The sequence below is a fragment of the Mytilus galloprovincialis genome, chromosome 8 (assembly GCF_965363235.1).
Source record: "Mytilus galloprovincialis chromosome 8, xbMytGall1.hap1.1, whole genome shotgun sequence".
Lineage (NCBI taxonomy): Eukaryota > Metazoa > Mollusca > Bivalvia > Mytilida > Mytilidae > Mytilus > Mytilus galloprovincialis.
In genome coordinates this window covers 1,947,299-1,971,388 of record NC_134845.1, presented here as the reverse complement: position 1 = coordinate 1,971,388, position 24,090 = coordinate 1,947,299, and the positions used below count along the sequence as shown (strand labels likewise).

Here is a 24,090-nt window from a genome sequence, read left to right as displayed (position 1 = left end):
TAGACTGTTATCTGAGATAGATAATACGTAGAGAGTCGAGCAGAAAAAGAAATCTTTAAGTCGGTAACCAGATTAAAGGATTTTTTTATAATTTTAGAAGCAATCTGGAAAATATGCCTGCTGAGATAAGTTCAGGTAAAACATCATGTTTTCTCAATAACATAGATCTTACAAAATATACATGAAAAAGGAATATGGTAATAGAAACACACAATAGAATATATACTTTTTTTCAAAATTACACAAGCTCACAAGCATAACACTTGAGGAAAACAACAACAAAGAAAGTTAATATTATTAGGGGGTCTCATTGGGGGGTTCCGATCCCGGATCCCGCTTACTGTTTTGTCAGATTCCCGTATCCCGCTTACACTATGTACGTAAGCAATTCTCATTTTTTTGTCATTTCCCGGGTCCCGCAAGACCTCATTTCCCGTTTTCACGCCACAATGACTTTCACGTGTCACGCTTACAAAAAATTGACAATCCCGCATCACGCTTAGACCCCAATGAGACCCACTTATTAGTCCAAATAATTATGACATCTTGAAAGGCTATTAGATTTTTTTTCTTTGACGCCTTACATCGCAGGAAAGCAAAAATTTAAAATAGCTTTCCAAGACGTCATAATTATTTGGAATAAATAGTCGAAACACATGAAATATACAATGAATAAATAAAAGGTAACAATCTAGATGTCAATTGATCTTTGACTGCTAAAAATATAGGTTTATTGATAAACACACAAAGGTGCGGATAGAAACATTCAGTGGTTGACCTGGAACTTAATTCTAGAACTTTTCATAAAAGGGGGCCAACAGAAGGAAGCAAGTTAACTTGTAACATTGCAAACACAAACTTCGTCAACTTATACTACTAGCATGACTAGCTAAAAGTCAACTCGGATCGACCAACATAAAATCATACTGTAACGTGTAACCGGGCGGGGACGTTTAGATATTTTTATCCTCGGGTTCGTACCAGTTTCCTGGGATTTGAAAAGCAATTCAAAAGTATAAGAGTCAATAAAAAGTTTACACTATCACTATCAAATATGAAACAAATACTATACTACATAAAACGAATTTCAACACCTATCAACTTAACCCGAACTTGTTGAATTGAAAACTGTTTAAAACCCTTTCAGTCCAATACTGTTTAAAACCAACTGTTTGAAACTATAGTCTGAAACCTAAATGTATGGAACTGGTTTAAACCACAAATGTATGAAACTGGTCTGAAACATAAATGTATGAAACTGGTCCGAAACATAAATGTATGGAACGGGTCTGAAACCTAAATGTATGGAACTGGTTTGAAACACAAATGTATGAAACTGGTCTGAAACATAAATGTATGAAACTGGTCCGAAACATAAATGTATGGAACGGGTCTGAAACCTAAATGTATGAAACTGGTCTGACGGTTTGGAACTATTGTCTGAAACCTAAATGTTTGGAACTGGTCTGAAACCTAAATATTTGGAACTGGTCTGAAACCGAAATTTATCAAACGGGCTGAAACCTAAATGTATAAAACGGGACTGAACCTAAAAGGTATAAAACTTTATTTAATAAACATGTCTATAACTGTCGGAACAACAGGGTAGCACTAAGGCATGGTATGTCAGCAAACACTCACTGCAATAGTGAGAGATGTGGAACGCAAAACCTTAGCACCAGCCCTGTTTGGACAATCTGTACCGAACCAACAGTCTCAGCCCATTCTCTATTCTGTCCGCAGGTTCCAAGCACTTCACTTTACTTAAACTAAACCTTCTGCCTGCTATATACTACTTCCTTTCCGATGTTTACTGTCTGCTGTCTTCGGTACAAATGACGATTTGAACTGATTAGCTACCCACTATTTATACTTCGAACACGGACCTCGAAGAGAGCACCCTAGCAACAATTATACAGGTAAAGCGTCTGATAGCAACCAAGGATAAAGGGATGATTTTTAATGCTGTTTTCAACGATAAAGAGATCAAATGGAAAATTCAAAGAGGTTTTGATAAATACACAACTGTAGAAATATTATAACCTTCTTAAACTGTAAATTCGTAACAATACCATTGTAAGTTGCAACATTCAGAACTTGTACCACTGCAAACTCCTACCATTAAATAAACTCATCATAGATACCATCGTTTGATAAGATGTCTGCATGAACAAGATAAGTTTAGTTTCATTTTGAAAAGTAATGATACAGACATTTACTAAGTACTGTATGTGTAGCTGGATTAAGCGATATATGTATGATTCTAACATTCATTTAAAGCAAACATAATTGTATGACCTTCATTATATTATCACTGTACTAGTATACATACTTTTAAAGGGGCCAGCTGAAGGGCGCTTACGGGTGTGGGAGTTCTTGCTACTTTGAAGACCCATTGGTGGCCTTCGGCTGTTGTCTACTCTATTGTCAGGTTGTTGTCGCTTTGACATTCCCCATTTCCTTTCTCAATTTTATTATAATGTTGTTAAGAACTGTAATACATGTAGTATTAAAGCTTATTGTAATAGCTTGAATTAATATAATATGAATAACACCTCCACACAATGTACATGTAGATATAAAATATGTGTCTCTTATCATCAGTCAAGGGTCTACATGGTTTAACTTAAACATGTTAAATAAGTTATTAGAGAAAAATAACATACATGTTGTATTGTGGGCTAAAATAAAAAAAACCCAGAGATAACATATGTACATGTACATGATCATGATGTATGTTACATGACGTTTCACAGGGACAATAAAGAATCTTTATTTTGTTAAATTTTTCACAAGTTCTATTGATATTATAACTTATGTTTACTAAACTTTGCAAAGATATATAACAGTTCATAGTACACCTATGTTATGAGAGAAAATATATTACTGCAATAACTAAAGGGTGTTAATACAGCTTTTATACATCTCTTTAAAGCCTTTGCTCAGACATTGAGACATACATGTATTATATCACAATGTACATTTCAATTTATTGTAAGAAAGATAAGATAAGATAACTTTATTAGCACATGTAGCACTAACGCATTGACAATAAATGGTTATGGCAACAAATTAAAGACATTTACAATAACACATATTTAATAAAGGAGTGACAGTGGATAATTATGAGAGAAATTTGTAAAAATAAAAGAGAAGCATATATACATTATTACAGAAATCAAGTACTACCTTTTAATAATGAGTTTCTCACCAACAAGCATTCATTCAAATAGTTGACAGAAATGATGGACAGAGCTTGTAATGAGGCACTGCGCAAGATTCCAAGTAATTCCCAAGTGTCTCATTAACTCTCATATAATAAGTTACATGCCTGTAATAACTAAGCCTTGTTATTACAGCTTAGTTTTCCCTTAAAGGCCTTGTCTCATGGATTAACCATGGTTGATTTTCTTTTTAGAGAATGAATGTGTAGTGGGTAGAGCTTATTTATATATTAGGTGCAATAAAACAATATATATATATTATAGTGCCGCCACCATTTATGTTAATTGCTACCTAATTAGTCTCAACCCTCTATACATTAGAAAATCCAAATTTCTAAGCCAAAACCGTTCACCTTAAACATCATGAACATGTTAAAGGGTAATTTTTTATTGAGAATATATATGAATAAATAGTTTGAATCACGTTTCTCTATGTTTTATTTTATAAGAGAACAAGCAGTCTTAAGCTTTCTTTTAGCTTTTTATTCTCAAAGTTAGTTCTGAATGTCAAGACCAAGCCCAGATAAACAAAAGGTTTTCATTGTATTTCTCTTGTTGTCTCATGGTACTGAAAGATTGTTCTAATTTTCGTTGCTGTCTAGACATGCATACATATGTTAAGTATATTAAAGATTCCTGGATACAAATCTTTGTTTATAACATCATAGTTTGGAAATCTTGAACTATATATATAAATACTTCTGAAGTCCCGTAAACTACAAGTAAAAGAATCAAATTATTTCCCAGTTCTTTTTATCAACTTCCAAAACGAGTCTTTTAAATTATTTTTACCAAGCAAGGTGAACAAGCCGATTTATTTTGAACATCGAGAATAAGCACTTTTAATCTCGACATCTATAATTTAATAAGAGGAACACATTGAACGAGGCACCCATTTAAATAAAATAAAAAAGTAAAATACGTTGATCATGTGTACGCAACTGAGTTTTTGCGTACATGTTGCTACACGCCTGTTTACAAATGTTTTAAACATTTTTGTTTAAATCTTTTAAAAAAAGTTGAATTTTTTTAAATTTATACAAAAATTTAACGAAAATTTAAACAATATACAATTTTGTTTTCATTAAATTTTTACTTTAATAAAGAAAATAATTTCTTAAATTTAATACCAGATTTTAATGAAAACCTTGACAACAGACAAAAATACAACTGTTTTATAAAAATGTTTTCACAAATCATTATAAAAAAAATATGAATATATCCTTATTACCATTTATATGACCATGATGACATGTATGAGTGAAATTTAAATATTTATTCTTCATTAAACATGTTGAACACCATTTGAAATCATTTAAATACATGAAATAAGTTGGTAGGAGTTTGCAATGGTACAAGTTTACCGTGGTACGAGTTAGCAGTGGTATGAGTTTGCAATGGTATGAGATAACTTTAATTCTCACTGACTGATCTTAGGGGATTGGGGGCTCCAGTCATGCTCAAGTAGTTCCCTATATAATCAACAAAATTTTTCCCACGTAAGGGTATCAATTACAATTCCCAAATATGATTGGGGACCAAAGTTTTAGACCAGGACCAGTTTCAAGTTATAATCTCTGTCTTTCCCAAATGATAGCACAACTTATTGTCAGTTAAATACTGATGGTATGACTCTAATTTTCTGGATATAAGTCAGAGAGATAAACCAAAGACGGATATATATACACTCCCGACAAGATGATTTCCGCAAAGTCCATCTAAAGACGCAGACTATTGCGACGGAGAAAATAAAATTACAGGTACATTGTATCACCTTGATCATCTGCATATACATACATGTATATATATATCAAAACTTAACAATCCAAGTCATTGCTAGTCATGCTAGTTGGAGCAACATTGACATGGATATTAAACAATCGTGGATCAAATAAGCCCCTTTAAGGGACACCACATGTGATATAAAGAAGTTACCCTATTTATACCCACATTCTGTTTTCTGCTTGTCAAATAGGACTTAAAACAAGATATAGATCTTACCCCAATAACATCTAATTTTTCACATAAAATCTGTTTCACTTTATTAGATATGATAGAAAACTTGCTTTGGCTAGTGTCAATGCATAACAACAAAGGAGATCTTTCCAAACTTTTTGAATTTCCAGAAACATTTATAGGTACATTGTATATAGCTTCAGCTATAGCTATTATCAATTATTTTAAACAGGAGATCTCATTATCTCATCAGCACTATTATCATGATTCTATTAAGTATGTTAATAAACTTTAGTTTTCTCATTTTAGGTAGTTTTCAGAAAAATGTATCAACCTGAGTATTATATAAAATGAAGATGTCACAGTAAATATCAAATGGCTGATGTGGTAACAGGGGTAGAAGCCTCAGCTATCAGTGTCCTAAAGAGAGCTGTGGAAATGGATACAGCTCGACGGTTTGACGAATCACTAGTGTGCTACCAAGAGGGCATTAATTTACTGTTACAGGTGTTAAAAGGTAAGGATATATAGTGTTCAGGTGTAAAAATGGACACAGCTAGATGTCATTTAGGTAAGGATATATATATGTATAGTGTTACATATAAGAAGATGTGATATTAGAACGGATGTTATAGTACTGAAGACAGCAGCCATATGTAAGTCTAACATGTCTATAGGGTTTCTAATTAGGTGGGTTTTCAGTAAGGCATTTATTAGCTCTGTAGATCTAAATGTTAATAGGATATATATGTCATGTATATGGTAATAGGCTTGCAATTGGCAGTTGGTTTCATTGTGTGTTTAAAGTAATCATTTCACCAGATAAATAAGAAACAAGGGAGATAACACAAAACATACAAACAAAATACATTTAAGTGAAAGAAAAACAGGCATAGGTCAAATAATAAAGGACTGAAAAGAGAAAAGTTCATAGAATAACTGTTACAAAGACGAACAGCAGTAATACAAATGTGCTTCATTTACTGGCACAGTTAAGATTATTTTGGAACTAGATTGATATCCCTTAAACATTTAGAATTGTATGCCTGTAGCACTAACAATGACTAGGTGAAGGGGCTGTAAAGTTTTATTCTTGACTGTCCTTTTGCTGTCACATTTTTGTTTCAACACACTTAACTTTATTCATTGTTATTTGTTCTCTTAAACAGTTTATGAAAGTTATACACAAGGTAAGAATCAACACTAGTGGGTCATTTATTGTTCTAGAGTTTTACCCCTTTATTACTTGGAAAATTGCAAAGCTTGAACCATGGCATTCCTATCTGACTCAGACTCACACTTCTTTTATTTTAAAACTAGTTATCATGACTAACCTACAGACAACTAAAAGATTGAGGATCTGGAACTCCACTAAAAACATATCTAGGGTAAAATCATTTATTTTAGATTGGTAAGCTCTACACTAGTAAATGTGTTTCTGTATTTCTGTCAGTTTGTTATGACTTTCTTTCTTATGCACTAGGATCTAGAGAGATTAAACAGAAAATAAAGCTTGTTGTTTTACAGATTGACTGAAGGTTATAATGTTACACAATTGGTAACATTAATTAATTATCAAGGAGTATTAATTAGGAAATTTATTAAAAAGGAAATAAACAATTCAATGACAATCATGTACGCTTTGGACATTTAATAACGATCTGTTTTATGTACCATTCATTAATCATCAGGAAGTTATTAATACGACAAATCCGAAACGAATATATAACCTTTAGACATTAATAACAATCCGTGTGCATATTATAGACATATATAGCCTGAAGCCAATAAATGACCAAGGTTACTATGAAATAACATGTATCCTTCAGGGTTTGACAATTAACCATAGACTAGAATTATTTAACATCCAGACGAATACGTAACCGGCCATTAGCTATGGGCCAATGTTTATGGACAACTGGACTATATAAGATCCAGCTTTGGACTTGAAGGAGGACAGCTTGGTACAAGAGATTGGTACCGGAGATTCCGCCAAGGTCTCCCCCTTGTGGGTAGGCTGCATGGAACTAATGTGCTTACTATCCGAAGTACTCTAACATGAACGAACAGTTATACTATACGATCACGTGCCCGTGTGAGATACTGAACATTCGAACAATTTAACTTTAAAGACAGTTGTGAACATTTGAACTTTAGAAACATTCTTGACTTTGTAATTACGTAATAAAATATATTTATCCTATTAATGACTTCGTCACATAAGTCACGATTTGATGCCGTTTGACCACGATCGACTTGGATTGTCTAAAATAACGCGAAGGAATATAAAAGGTAAGAACTCAGTTACTTTCATTTTTCTTAATGGACAATCAAGATATTTCTATGTCAGTACAACAAATAGAAATGGCTTTTCAAGGGATGGCACACATATTCAGTAAAGTTTTTAATGTTAAAGGAAGTCAGGCCGTATTTTTAAAATGCTTAAAATCAGAAGTTTTGTCACGAGTTGTGGTAGGAACAAATTGTTTTTATTAGGTATATGTCACGAGTTGTGGTAGGAACAAATTGTTTTTATTAGGTATATTTTAAGGTATTATAGGTCGATTAAAAAACTATGAATATTATACACATTTTTTTTTTATTAGAGAACAAGGTTATTTTTTAAGTGTAATTTTTATCGGCTGTTATTTAATAGATAGGATAAATTATATAATATGATTCTTAAAAAATATATTTTTTTTTAAGTTTGAAGAAGCTAGTTTTTCGTTTAGAGTAATATGTAAAAAAAAAACAAGTAAATATGTCTTGATACAATATCATTTTTTGGAGGTATTTTTTTTTTTTTTTTGTTTTGATCATATTATGGGTTATTTTTTTGAAGATACATTCAATTATTCTGGAAAACATATGTTTTACGTAAATTTAGTAGTGCACCGGTGTAAATTAAGGTTGATTTAGAACCTTTGGTAGATGAAGTTAAGGGTACTTTGAGGATACATTGTTTGCGTGTTAGAGCCATTGGGTGATGGTTTCGCAGTTGGGTAGTGTTTACACACATTTGTTTAGAGAAAACAAATAGTCTATAATTTTAGATTCCAAACCCTTCTTCGGATGATTAACATAAGTGATGTTAAGTTATTAAATGGTGCAAGTTTTTTTTTATGGTGTTAGATTACGCCATATTTACATATTGTTAATAGATTAAGAGAAGTATCTTCATAAAGTAGCACATTAAAGAAAAACATGGATATGTTTGCCCTTAGGGATTTACTAGTAATGTTGTAGAAGACTGATATTTGTAAAGAAAAAAGAGACATATGAACTTCAGAACTTAATGACAAATCTTAAGTGAAATAGATATTTGATATTAAAGGAAAACTAGCATTCAAATAAAATTAAAATTGAAAAGTAAAAGTAAACAATTATGAGGATTATTATCAGAAATTAAAATAAGAATAAAGAAATAATTAATTAAGGTGTAAAAAAAAAAAAAGAAAAAAAGAAAAGAATCTTAACGATGTGTTTAGTTCATAAGTAGGCATAGATTTTTTTTTAATTGTTTTATTGAAATGTATAAAAGGGATAGGCAGTAGGTTTGAAATTTTAAAACAAATGAAAAATAGATATATAAAAAAGAAAGGAAATAGTATAAGGAAATTATATACTAATTTAAGAAAAATGTAATACATTACAGAGAACGACATTTTTTTTTCGCAATAAGGTGTTTTTGTTGTCAAATATGAAATGTAGAGTCAGTAACAAATTGCGCAAGAGGTAGTTAAAATTCTATTAATGGAATCTTAAACGTTTTTTTTTTAGAGTAAGGAGATAAATTTGTGGTCTATATTTAACGTTAAGATTAATTAATGAAACACAATTTCAAACTGTAAAAGTATTACAATTGGGAAAAAAGAAACACATATAATTTTTAGTATATTATATTTTGTTTGTTATAGGTATCATGTACATGTAGGTGTAGGGGTTATATAACATGATCGAATTGAATTTTTTTTATTGTAAATTAATGAATTTTTTTACGTCTTGTGTAAATACACATATTTTTGTTTTTATTATGTAGGATTTTTAAACTTGTAGAAGTTGTATACGACAGATTCCCTCTTTTATTATTTTTTTTTTGTTTTAACGGATAATTCGATAAAAAAAAAAAAAAAAAAGGTATTGATTTATATATAGAAATTGTTTTACAAAATATTGCTAGGCTCAGATAATCCTGCGAACTCAAGGCGAATGAACGAACTATCAATAATCTGATAGATGAATTAAAAAAAAAATGAAATAAAAAAAGAAATAAGGGGAAGTAAACAATTTTTAGTTTTTTCCAATTGAGATAAGTTTATCAGTGGGGTTTAGGTGCGATCTTCATTGGAATAGCCATATTTTTGTACTGTTAATTAATTCAGAATATATCTTGGTTAGCCAAAAAGAATGTTGTGAGTTCTGGTTCTAATGCCACGAACAATTGGGTAAAAACAAATGGTGTCTTCGCAATTGGTTGGAATAGATGCTACTGATAACAGAGAGATGTCTTCCTCCGCGCCATTGGTCAAGGACAAAACTTAACCGAATGCCGATGTTAACAGCCTCTTAAGAAGGACGAACCAAATAGCTAGATGCGTCAAATACTACGTAATGGAGATGATGATGACGACACTTGTACAAAGATGTGCGCCCTTTCCAGCAGTTGATGAACTTTATACTTTGATGGTGACGGAAATAAAACATGAACTATGTATATCGAACTATTTTCAAATGAACTATGTGTAAATATATTCAAATGTTGGACTTGCCGAATTTTATGAACTATATATGTGGTGATGGTTACCAAAAAACTTAACAATGGAACTACTGGATTTACAATAGCATAAATGAAGAAGGATTATCGTATTTTCCGAACTTTCGTTCTTATTGCGAGGGAAGGAATAATGTTACACAATTGGTAACATTAATTAATTATCAAGGAGTATTAATTAGGAAATTTATTAAAAAGGAAATAAACAATTCAATGACAATCATGTACGCTTTGGACATTTAATAACGATCTGTTTTATGTACCATTCATTAATCATCAGGAAGTTATTAATACGACAAATCCGAAACGAATATATAACCTTTAGACATTAATAACAATCCGTGTGCATATTATAGACATATATAGCCTGAAGCCAATAAATGACCAAGGTTACTATGAAATAACATGTATCCTTCAGGGTTTGACAATTAACCATAGACTAGAATTATTTAACATCCAGACGAATACGTAACCGGCCATTAGCTATGGGCCAATGTTTATGGACAACTGGACTATATAAGATCCAGCTTTGGACTTGAAGGAGGACAGCTTGGTACAAGAGATTGGTACCGGAGATTCCGCCAAGGTCTCCCCCTTGTGGGTAGGCTGCATGGAACTAATGTGCTTACTATCCGAAGTACTCTAACATGAACGAACAGTTATACTATACGATCACGTGCCCGTGTGAGATACTGAACATTCGAACAATTTAACTTTAAAGACAGTTGTGAACATTTGAACTTTAGAAACATTCTTGACTTTGTAATTACGTAATAAAATATATTTATCCTATTAATGACTTCGTCACATAAAACATAAGAATTAATACAGACTTTGCATTATATTACAGCTACAAGTGACCAAAGTAAGAAGGAAAGATACAGGAAGAAAATATCAGAATATATGGACAGGGCAGAGCAACTCAAATCATTCGTTATAGAAACAAAAAATGGTAAATTGAAGTAAAAATTGATAAAATCTATAATTATATACTGGAATTAATTATGCAACCAATATGCCATTTGATTGTGATTTGCCATTTATGTTTGCCAGAACTCATGGTACTATGTAAAAAAACATATTCATTTAGATTTGCTGAAAAGATTATTATATATGCTGATATGCTAAAAAATGAATGTGAGACGTATGAATTACTATCTAGTGTTGTACATGTGATGTTGTCTGTCAGGGTTCATCTGACTTTAACCTCATTTTCCTTGTTCATTTGTAAATGAAGGAATGGTTTTTAGCAATGAGCAAAACCAATACTGTATTAATAAATATTAGTTTTCCAATTTTTATATAGCTGGAGGATCCCATGAACAGATCCAGATAGATGACAATGCTACAGGGTTTGGAATGGAGAAATTATTTTCACGTTTCATGACAGAATTTTTGACAGAAATAGAAATAGAAGATCCCTACATTAGAGCTCACCATCAAGTAAGTTATTAATAGAAATAGAGGATCCTTACATCAGAGCACTTTATCATCAAGTAAGTTATTAATAGATATAGAAGATCGTTACATCACAGCACACCATCAAGTAAGTTATTAATATAAATAAAAGATCCTAACATCAGAGCTCACCATCAAGTAAGTTATTAATAGAAATAGAAGATCTTTACATCAGAGCACACCATCAAGTAAGTTATTAATAGAAATAGAAGATCCCTACATTAGAGCACATCATCAAGTAAGTTATTAATAGAAATAGAATATCCTTACATTAGAGCACATCATCAAGTAAGTTATTAATAGAAATAGAATATCCTTACATCAGAGCACTTTATCATCAAGTAAGTTATTAATAGAAATAGAAGATCTTTACATCAGAGCACACCATCAAGTAAGTTGTTAATAGAAAATAGAAGATCCTTACATCAGAGCACTTCATCATCAAGTAAGTTATTAATAGAAATAGAAGATCCTTAGATCACAGCACACCATCATCAAGTAAGTTATTAATAGAAATAGAAGATCCTTACATCAGAGCACTTCATCATCAAGTAAGTTATTAATAGAAATAGAAGATCCTTAGATCACAGCACACCATCATCAAGTAAGTTATTAATAGAAATAGAAGATCCTTACATCACAGCACACCATCATCAAGTAAGTTATTAATAGAAATAGAAGATCCTTACATCAGAGCACTTCATCATCAAGTAAGTTATTAATAGAAATAGAAGATCCTTAGATCACAGCACATCATCAAGTAAGTTATTAATAGAAATAGAAGATCCTTAGATCACAGCACACCATCATCAAGTAAGTTATTAATAGAAATAGAAGATCCTTACATCACAGCACACCATCATCAAGTAAGTTATTAATAGAAATAGAAGATCCTTACATCAGAGCACTTCATCATCAAGTAAGTTATTAATAGAAATAGAAGATCCTTAGATCACAGCACATCATCAAGTAAGTTATTAATAGAAATAGAAGATCCTTAGATCACAGCACATCATCAAGTAAGTTATTAATAAAAATAGAAGATCCCTACATTAGAGCACATCATCAAGTAAGTTATTAATAGAAATAGAAGATCCTTAGATCACAGCACATCATCAAGTAAGTCATTAATAGAAATAGAAGATCCCTACATTAGAGCACATCATCAAGTAAAGTTATAAATGTCAATGTAATTAAACCTGATAGGGGTTTTACTCATTGTTAAAGGTTGTTGGGTGCATATCAAACTCCTTGTTACTAGTATTATAATCTTTCATAATCTGACAATTTTCTATCACAGATTTTCCAATGTTTCTTAATTTGTGCCATATAAATGGCCTTCTTTTACTTTAAGGGTCCCTATACTTGAGATTTAATGTTCATTCATGGTTATGGTTAGGTTAGGCGATGTTTTAGTTAAGGTTTAGGTTTTATGGTTAGGGCTAGTGTTAGGTTTATGTATGGGTTAGGGTAAGGTTTGGGGTTAAGAATAGTGTAGTATATCCCTTTATTGGTTGAAACCCCTAAAGTAAAAGAAGGCCTTTAAATTAAATAAATTAAAATAAGATTATAGATTGATTATAAATATTATAGGTCGGTCTTACTTTAATTCTTCTCAAGTTGTCTCGCAGTAGTTTTTTTGTTGAGTTCTTCAAACTTAATTTTCTGCTTGCTGCTTGACAAATAGCATTTAAGAGTAAGAGCACAAAGACTGGTAATTTTAAAGTACTTCTAGCTCTAGGGGGTGTTTAACGACATTGACTACTCATGACGGTCTCACAAGGTCAAGAGTAAGAGCACAAAGACTGGTAATTTTAAAGTACTTCTAGCTCTAGGGGGTGTTTAACGACATTGACTATTCATGACGGTCTCACAAGGTCAAGTAAAAATAGTGTGTCATGGTAGTTTGACCAGTTTAACCCTGGAAACCTTAAAAAAAGATAATGTGGTATGATTGACAAGAGACAACTCTTCACAAATGACCAAAAGACACAGAAATTAACAATTTATTAGCTAAATTAAAAGCATGTTTAAAATCTTGGTCACTATGTGGGTCTTGTACAAAGCAGGTTTCTTACTCATATGATATTTTCATACTCATATCAAGTTAATGTGCTTTCATTTGAATATATATGTAAAACTTGCAGCTAGACATTGGCTAGCCATGTTTCAAAAATAAATTCAGTTTTTGTTTAGATATTTCATTCAGGATGTTTAAAACTATCCTTCAGATTGGGTTTAGTACAATAAACATGAACATCTAATTCTCACAGGATCTTCAAGACATTATATGAATTCATAAGTTTATTGCCAACAGTTACATTATCAATAAAGGGCAATGAAATGTTGGTTTTTTTTCAGATATGTAATTTGCTGAGATTTTGTGAAGTTGTTGTAAAAAGTCAGTGTCCAGTAAAGGAGATAAGATTACTGACCGGCAGAGACGAGGTAGGTTCATAATACATTTACTTTTTACTTTACTGTTTATACAAGAAATTTGAACACATTAAATCATATTTAAATTATTTAAGATTGTGTTAGTAAATGGAGGCACTTTGTATTTGGTTTTCATATGATAATGTTGACAGTTACTGGATATGAGAATCAAAATGAAATGCTGTAATTCAGAAATTATTGCGTGCATTTATTATTGCGATTTTATCATTTGAGACTAAAATTTTAATTTTTGCAATATTCATTGATATTCAGAAAAATCCTGTTTGATTCATTTAAGAAAATTCAAAATACAAGTTTTAATTTTTTATATGAGAAATCTTTTACATTTTTCGCAAAAATAAACACATTGCAATAATTTCTGAATTTACAGTAATATGTTTTTAAAGGCAGTGCTTTAAGGCCTGACTTTCAAGTCATGAGGTTCATCTTTTCTTACTCAAATCTTTGCTGGGGGTCATTTTGCAAGAAATAGATCCGGAAATGTTTAAATTTCTCCTCTACTTTTAGTGGTATGAAATGGTTTTTGTTCCCTTCATTTACATTGGGAAATAAAGAAACGATCAGTGTGTATTGTTCGTTTTAAAAATCTGTTTATTAATGTGTCTTTTGCATTATAAGCAGTCAATCTGATTACAAACTATCATTATTAGAATTCCGTGTGGAAAGAGGTCCGTTCAATTTCGAGAACTATTTGCGATGTAAAGATATATTAAAATCATTTCACTCGTTGATATAACATGATATTACAATTAAAAGTCGACTGACCGTGAATTATATTGCATTATATACAATTTAAAGTATTTCTGTACGTGAAGCCCTATGACGTTATAGTTATTTCGGTCTCATTTATGTAAAGTATGAAATTATCGTTCCTGAATAGGGTTCCACTAATTAAAGACAAGAAGCGTCAAAAAGTGATAAGTCGCGACAATAAAAATTAATATAGGGATAAGAAGCGACTATACAATTAATTTAGCGAGAAGAAGCGTCAAAAAGACTATATAGGGACTATACTTAAATAAAAAAAAACTTCATTACAACAACTTATTCCCAATAGACATTAAAAAAAAACATGCATTATTTTTTATTATAGGGCTATTATAAAAAAAAAATTGTATTACTGTACGTACATTGATAGATAAAAACATGTTTTTATTAAGAAGAAAGGGATTGTCTAGTTTTATTAGATATAAAAAAAAAAATATGTTTTATGCACACGCTAAAAATTGGCCATCAAAACACAAAAAAAACAATTTCCTTTTAAAGAATTTATTGAATCAAAACCATCCAATATCATTTCCTTTCTAACAGTGAAATTCTTCTTTTTCATAGGGACATATTTGATAGGTGTAGCTTCACCCTATCACAACAAATGAGAATAGCCTCGTGAGAGAATTACGATTCGCTTGTCCCTTGTTAGTTATTGTCGCTTCGTCACTAAATTAATCTTCTTGTCGCTGTTTGTCTCTAAAATTCTTCTTGTCTCTTATTAGTGAGACCATTCAGTTCCGTCCTTTACTTCCGGTTTTGCACTGCAAAACAACCACACACTATTAACGATGCCTAGTCCTTGTTTGTGTGTAACTGAGTGTCATTTAAGAGGAGGACATGCATTTCTAAATGACTTAATAAGAAGGAAAAGTTGGATCAACGCCATGGCTCAAACGTAGATTGTCACGTGCGATGCATTCGTAGAGCCCATATCAATCAGCTGTTGTTTGCAAGGCACATTTTACTGAAAACGACTACGTTCAGGAAACTATTCATGGTAAAACTTTATTTTCTTTAAGAAATATATACTGTTATTTATATAATCGCCATGCAAGTAAACCAAAGTATGTTTGCAACCGCAATTATCGTTTTAGAATAAAAAGGGGGTGAATTCAAGACGTCATAATTTTTGGGATTACGATTCAATATCATCGGTTTGACATTTTTTGTTTATTACTACAATTGTATGGTTTTCCTACAAGAGATATATTATACTGAAAATTATTTTGGCAGTAATTATGTTAATTTAGGTTGTAATGACAAGAATTCATGAGCTATGCCTCTGGCTTTCTTGAAAAATATCAATGACAATGTAAACAGGAACAAAACATTGACATGAATGATGCTCTCCACCTATGTTATAGTTATTTAGGTATGTGTGTTGCACAAGTCTTTCACAAGTTTCAAAAAAGCTAATGTTATAAAACTTTTTTCAGGGCACAAACCCACTTTAAAGAGACTTGTCTACTGCCATTCCCATTCTATTTTCATGCCGCGTGACCATTTGTAAGCAAGAGACTGAATGGTTTGCAAAATTAAAAATCAGGACAGTGTCCCGCTAAACCAAAAGAACTAAACTGGATGAATATTGTAGGAGAAATCTAGGAAAAGTTTTGATTTGTGAAATTGGTTTTCCTGAACAGACATTCATCCTGCAGGAAAGATTTATAACTGTCTACCACCAACTGACGAGCTAATGTTGAGCTTCACAGATGGAATTACTCAAACACCATCAATGCATATGTTTTCAGCACAGATTTCACAAATCATGACACAGCTGTGCATTTTTTATACCTGTTAAAAGTCGAAAACTAAATTTCATTTTTATATAAATAAACATATATTGTGTCATTTGAGAACTAACTTGTATTTTGCCAAAGGAAGCATGAATGAAAGTTTTGAAATTCATTTTGCTTTGATATATAGATTACAATTGTTCATGTTATTGTAATGCATATAAAAATAAGGAGATGTGGCACAATGTAAATATATGATATTCTGTGAGTTTATCAAACTAAAGGGAATAAGAAATGGGTGTAAGCAGTTACAGGTACTACTGTACAATCTCCAACAATGAGAAAAACTCATACTGTAAAGAGAATTTCATATTTAAGAATTGAATGCTTCTTTTTGTAAAGGAGTAGGTTCAGTAAGACCCCTTTTTGGCCCCAAAATATAGCAGTTTTACAAAATTGTGAAAATGAAATATATTAGATAATTACTGGAAAGAAGAATGCTTCTGCTACATAGATATGGGCGGTTTTTTACAATACAATGTACATATATCGGGTACTAGCATCATTAAATCATGCTAAATTACTGAAATCTTCACAATTTTAGCATTTTAGTTAAATTTTAGACGGTTTCCGTCTTAACTGAAAGTGGCCGCATTCGTGTTCATTCATAATATTGAAATGTAAGTTGTATTTGGTGATAATACATAACATATATAAAGGTTGAGGATGAACACGGATGCGGCCACTTTCATTTTTGACAAAAACCATCTGAAAAGTGACGTTTTTTTGGGATACGATTGCTTTTAAGCAATCTGTAGACTTTTACCGTTGACTCAGGGCTCATTCCCTCACGTCAACTGTTTTATTCTAAACATTCAGCAACATCTCAGATTCTTATGATTGTCTTGCTTTAAAAGGTAAAAACAAGCAAAAGGATTGAACATAACTCAACTTTCCTGTAATGTTCTTCTCATAATCTTCATGTTTGATTTTTCCCTTGACTTATATGCGTGTTTTTAACAACACGGAAAATCAGAATTAAGCAGTATTTATATTTAGTGTTTTTATAAATTTAGAAACACGTCAGAGGGAATTCCCCAGTTTTGATAAATGCGAGAGTTCTTTGAATTCCGATAATTCTATTTCTGTCATAAGAACTGAAGTGAAGTTTTCTATATTTTATCGTTATGAAACTGATACTGTACTCTCATAAAGAAATTGAGACTCATTTATCATATCATAAATTAAATAAACGTTCTTGTTCCAAATCGCAAGTCGCGGGTTTGTTTATGTATTAATGCGCATGCATATAGTTTTCTTGATATCAAGGGGTATCAGATTGAGTGGTTGTTCTGGATTCCCCGCTTATTAATTAATTTGAAACTGATTGGATTCTTTCTATGTCTGCCTGCTATTGAGGGTTTAATATTGTTGTTGCATAATTTAAAATCATATGCATCATTTAAATTAAAATCAATGAAGTTTTACCTATAACACCCCTTTAGCCGAAATGGAGTCTTCCATATTATCGTTTCGAGTTGTCTCCCTTTCAGAAGTATTTCCCGTCAAAATCGGGTCAAGAAAAAACTAACTCGTTAGATGTCGTTAAACGTCGTATTATATTAAGAACGATCTCAATTTAAACAGAGGAGTGTGTACAGAAGGATTCATGCCCACTGACCCAAAGGAAATTAATAATTAAAGAGTTAGAAATGGGATTCCTCCTAGAATTAACGGTGATAAGATACGAAGTGAATAGTCCGAGATTACTGGGTACAAGCAGAGACATATATACACATGTGTATATATGTCTCTGGTACAAGTCAAATCAGCACCCATAGAAAAAGTCAAATCGGCACTTGGTTAAATCGGCATCTAGTCAAATCGGCACCTATTTAAAAGTCAATTCGGCATCCAATAATATTTGATATAATATATGGGACTGGGAAATGGGGTTCCTCCTAGAATTAACGGTGATAAGATACGAAGTGAATAGTCCGAGATTACTGGGTACAAGTCAAATCGGCACCCATAGAAAAAGTCAAATCGGCACCTGGTTAAATCGGCATCTAGTCAAATCGGCATTTATTTAAAATTCAATTCGGCATCCAATAATACTTGATATAATATATGGGACTGGGACTATTTAAGTTTGAAATTTAAGTATACTAGCATAAAAGTCCCCCACGGTCCTAGCTTGTCTGGCAAATCAGCCGTCGGACATCAGAGTAATCTCGAACTATGAAGTGAAATACCTTCTCTCTCTCTCTCAGTGACTGCTGTGGAAAGTAAACTTGGGATTGATAGCACACAAATAAAACACAATAAGTACATTGCTCGTACACTTGTATCCGGGATTAGCTATATTTTTAAAGTTGAGTGACTATTCAAATTTATATTACCTTTACATGTGCAGTTGAATTAGTTTTGAAAATAACACTATTCAGCTGTACCTTACTTTGAAGAAAAAAAAATATAATAGCCTTTCAAGACGTCATAATTATTTGGACTATCAAGGCCAGGGCTGCCAAAAATGCCTGAGACTCACGCATGTTCATGCTTTTTAGCAGCAGTATCCTTGGATCAATTTTTTCCTCTTTGATCTTTTCTATTTTGGCCAAATCTCACGAATTTGCTTAATGAAAAGTTGGCAGAACTGCTATACATGTGTCAATGAAAACTATATGGCAATCGTATCCCTCAGAGCATTCTGCTCTTTGATTGGCATATTTGATGGATTTTTCATATTTAAGCTTGAATTGGAGCGTTTTTAATGACTAAATCAGTTAAAATCTTTCCCAAAAAATGATTGAATCAATTGAAATAGACACTTAAGTGTTTAAAAAATGTCCAAAATCTTTCGTTAGATGAACTTGAAATTTGAGGCCGAAATCGGCCCTTACCGGACCTACTCCTTTATTGGGGGTGTAAAAGCGTTGACCGAAGTACATTTTTCCGCGCTTCATACTAAAAATGTGCGCACGGTCAACGCTTTTACAACCCTATAAAGTTACAAAAAGAAGCATTCAATACTTATAATTACATTCTTTAGCTATGATCATGAAAAAACGAATTTTATAAATTTTGTATATTATTCACCTGTGCACTTTATTGTGGGACCACGTGCTATCATGAATAAAAAGTTTTATTGAGTGATGCAATTGCTTACGGAATAACAAGTGATGTGCCGTTAGCCAATCAAAATAAAGTATTATAATGAAATATACATCTAATGTAATTATTTACAAGTAAGTTTTGTTTTTGCATTGAATAATTTTCTTCTATTGTCTTAAAAGCAAATATGGGAAGTGGTTAAAATGCTAATGAGACAGCTATTATGGCCACCAGGCCTTGAAGGCATAAAACTTTGCTCAGTGCTCGGAGCACAAAAATCATGCTCAAAACATGAAATCCAGCAATTTAATTGGTTGATTTTTGAGTCTGAGTACAAAAATCATGCTCGAAAGTTTTATGACCGTGAGGCCAGATGTCATTGCTACCTTGATTAAAAACTCCTTTTTAGCTCACCTGACCTGACTCATCACTTGATTTCGTTGTCCTTAAACTTTTACCAAAAATCTTCTCTGAAACTACTGTGCCAAATTTAACCAAACTTAGCCAAAATCATCATTGCGGTATCTAATTTAAAAAATGTGTGGTTTGAACCGGTCAACCAACCAAGATGACCACCATGGCTAAAATAGAACATACGGGTAAAATGTAGATTTTGGCTTATAACTCTGAAACCAAAGCCTTTAGAGCAAATCTGACATAGGGTGAAATTGTCTCTTGAGTGAAGATCTATATCTGCCCAGGAATTTTCAGACAAATCTGACAACCCGTTGATGGATTGCTGCCCCCAAATTAGTAATTTGAAGGAAATTTTGCAGAGTTTGGTTATTATCTTAAATATTATTATAGATAGAGATAAACTGTAAACAGCACTAATGTTCTGCAAAGTAAGATCTACAAATAAGTCAACATGACCAAAATTGTAAGTTGACCCCTTTAAGAGTTATTGTCCTTTATAGTCAATTTTTAACAATTTTCATAAATTTTTGTATTTTTTGCTAATTTTTAAAAAATATTTTCAATTGTAAATACTGGGCCATGTTTATTATAGATAGAGATAATTGTAGCACCAAGAATGTTCAGTAAAGAAAGATCTACAAACACATCCCCATCACCAAAAACACAATTTTGTCATTTTATATGTGTCCATTGTTTAGTATGCACATAGACCGTCCAAGGTGAGCGACACAGGCTCTTGTGAGTCTCTAGGTCATTAATACCGGTAGATTACTTTATCATGTTTATACTGAAAAATAATTTTGCTTGGAGGGAGAATTTAAAAAAAGTTCTGTCTTCAAAAGAGTTGATATAATATGTTACTATGTACATTTACCATTATGTTACTTGATGTTCTAGTAATACACACAGTACGGAGACTAGTCAATCTTTGAAAATTATTTTTCATAGGATAGGAGTAATTGAATATGTGTATATAATCAATAATTAAAAATAGTTTTATTTACATTAAAAAGGGAAAGTTCTTATGTCTTAAAAATGCATTTCATGGCGAGGTACAGAAAATATACTGTAAACAGTAGACTATAGATATAGGTGAACTAGGTACAAGAGAACTCTAAATCTTAATTACTACAAACCACCTCTGTTCTATGGAAGATAATGATATAACTGGACTAGAAATACACACAATCTGTAATTAACTGCCTTTACAGCGCTTTCGCGCTTTGATTCTTATTTTCTTCTCAAATTTCACTTAGCGTATAAAAGTAAATTGAAGTACAAATGAAGTAATTACTGTAGTGTCCGTTAGTGAAAAGATGTTAGTATAAAATATTTGACATACAAGAAAATAAAACAACAAAAATTATAAACTCTGAGGAAAATTTAAAACAGAAAGTCCCTTATCAAATGGCAAAATCAATAGATCAAACGAATGGATTACAACAGTCATATTCATGACTTGGAAAATGCATTTTCGGATGTAGAAAATGGTGGATTAAACCTGGTTTTATAGGTAGCTAAACCTCTCATTTTCTCTCAATAGATACAAAAGATAATGAACTCTCAATAAGTAGATGTGATATTTCAGGAAGTTTTGTGTGTATCAATGTACATCTTGCCAAACTAACAAAATATATTTTTTAGTATCCTGATGCTCAAATGCAACAACAGCAGAAACTGAACCAACTAAAGAAAAGTTTACACAATCATGAAATAGAATTCAACTGGTCCTTTCACGATTCTCTACATGACAGGGAGATAAGGTAGGTAGTAAACTGAGTGAGGGATACAGTTCATATGGATGAATAAAGGATCTTCATTACCTGTTTTTTACAGGAATACTGCTATCACTGGTTATCTATATATATAGCTATGATCATCGTCAAATAATCTTAGCCAATTGACCTGTCATCTTTAAAATAATATCGGTTTAATTCATAGGAGAAGTCAAAATGTAGTTTTGATGTTCTGTTTCGCCCATTCTTGTTTTCCGTTAAAATTAATCAACTGTAACTGCTTAATCCCTCTTTTATTGTAACCTAAATTGTCCTCCTTGTTACAGTTTTAATGCAATATTATTCTAATGAGTATTTATCACTTGTACAGATAGTTGGAGACACTTAACATTGACTAATGGGAGATTACACTTATTGGATGATTGACTGCAAAATTACTTTTCAGCAAATGCTTATGCTATTTAAAAAATAAATTAACTTAATTTTCAATTTAAAAGGAAGAACAAAGTTTTATCAAGTTAAATGGGTGCTCATATTAGACTTGCTTAATACGTAAAGCAGTTTTAAATGACTGCAATGTTGGACTCGTAGTAGAAAAACTTACCACTATTTTATCCAAAGTAACAATCCTGCATATGGAGTCTATCTCAAAGTTTATGCTATATTCCAGAGCTTCCAAATATCAGTCTGACACTGTCCACTATTTCTTACAACAAAATTAGGAAATGAAATAATTTTCATCATTTTTGGTTTAGTTCTGGTGAAAGTTCATCCATGATTGAATTTTCATTCATCTTAGTTATTCTCCATGATTTTATGAACTTTTATCTTTTTATTATAATCAAAGAAAAAAATATTTCAGCAAAAATTGATTTATATGTTTAACATGTAGTCTTCTATTTTAGGTTTAACACTGGATGGATCGTAAAGATAGGAAGAGGATTAGATATATATAAAGCTTCAGACAATAAATTCTCTATAGGATCCATTGACCTTGACCTACGACCTTGTCATAAAACTACTGTAGATATATTTCATACTAAATCCATAAATAAAACTAAAGATGATACATCATGACAAATGTTAGATCATAATTAAGGTATTTCTTACTGAAGGTTAATTAAGAAATAATTCATGGGGGCTTGAATATATCGTTATTTTACCACGGGTTGGCCCTTTATGACAAATATTTTACCCTGAGCGATAGCGAGGGGTAAAATATCGGCATAAAGGGACAACCCGTGGTAAAATCTAGATATATTCAAGCCCCCATAAATTATTTCGATTCTAATAGGACAAATACAGCAACTTTTTTGGATCGAAGCGCTCTAGGTGGAGTCCATTATTTGCCGTTCCCATAAATTAACGCACTTTTAGATTGGCGTAAAAGAACGGAGCAAACAGAATAAGTGACATGCTCAAACTATTCACAAAACTTATTAAGATAGATTTGGATGAATTTTAATGATAACTTACTTATATGTCTTCTAAAAAAAATGGGCTTATACCACATTTTAGCATCGTTTGTTTACGCTTCCTTGTTGTGATGATTTTCGGTATCAAAACCGTGTATTTTCCCGTAAAATGCTTAAATTATAACGTCATCATTCTATGACGTCGGGTACTTCATTCATTAAAAAACATATGACGTGGGAGTACGATCAGAACAGCCAATGCAATATATTCATATTTTACCACGGGTGTGTACTCAAAGCGTTTAAAGGACGTCATGTTAGAATATATAATATAAATATATTAGTAACATTAATATTCTCCTACATTTGAAATATCTTAATTCAGGTATTTTATGTTTAAATACTATTTAGAAGTAGATGGTTAAGACTGATATGGAATACAATTTAATTTAGTGAACATGTTTCTCTTTTTAAATTCTTTAGAAGTTTTATCCTGTGAAATGCAAATCCTAATTAACTGAAACTTAAAAGTTAAATTTTTAACCTTTTATACGTGAATTTTTTAAGATGAAATATAATTTTGTTCATTTATATCATTTAACACATTAAAAAGACTGAAAAAAGCACAATGGTAGAGGGGGAGGGGGAAATTTTTCCATACCAAATATCACACTGAAAACTTTCACAGCATGAGCAAATAATTGCTGTTTATTTCACTGTGCATTTAATTGAAAAAGGCATGGACAAATTCATAATACTTTAATGTTAACAAGAAGGTCTTAGTTTGGACATTTCCTAGCATAAAGAATAAAAAAACATTGAAACTTAACAAGACTTTAATATTCAGTTATTTTTACATTTTGCCTGTTTCATTGCCATTATTTCATGAAGATCTACATGTAGTGGGGTGAAAATCTTCAGAAATTTTTTCAGATCATTTACTTTTATAATATAAGTAATCAATTTTTAAAATGATATATATCAGGTATTTAATGCAGCTACTTTTTACATGTACATGTATTAATCTTCCACCAG

General features: G+C 31.6%; 1 protein-coding gene and 2 long non-coding RNA genes across 3 annotated transcripts; all 3 read left to right on the top strand.

Moving 5' to 3' along the window:
- Positions 1 to 26: 26 nt before the first annotated feature.
- On the top strand, positions 27 to 22,755 carry LOC143084849 (MIT domain-containing protein 1-like). The gene is made up of 7 exons (XM_076260903.1): positions 27 to 135; positions 5,490 to 5,697; positions 10,802 to 10,903; positions 11,258 to 11,394; positions 13,771 to 13,857; positions 21,549 to 21,667; positions 22,546 to 22,755. The coding sequence occupies exons 2-7, from the start codon at positions 5,556 to 5,558 to the stop codon at positions 22,715 to 22,717; spliced, it is 759 nt and encodes a 252-aa protein (XP_076117018.1). The 5' UTR covers positions 27 to 135; positions 5,490 to 5,555; the 3' UTR covers positions 22,718 to 22,755.
- LOC143084851 (uncharacterized) lies at positions 6,728 to 10,743 on the top strand. The gene is made up of 2 exons (XR_012981187.1): positions 6,728 to 7,676; positions 7,720 to 10,743. It is a non-coding gene; the product is annotated as an uncharacterized LOC143084851 (long non-coding RNA).
- On the top strand, positions 14,250 to 16,496 carry LOC143084852 (uncharacterized). The gene is made up of 2 exons (XR_012981188.1): positions 14,250 to 15,634; positions 16,074 to 16,496. It is a non-coding gene; the product is annotated as an uncharacterized LOC143084852 (long non-coding RNA).
- Positions 22,756 to 24,090: the final 1,335 nt, after the last annotated feature.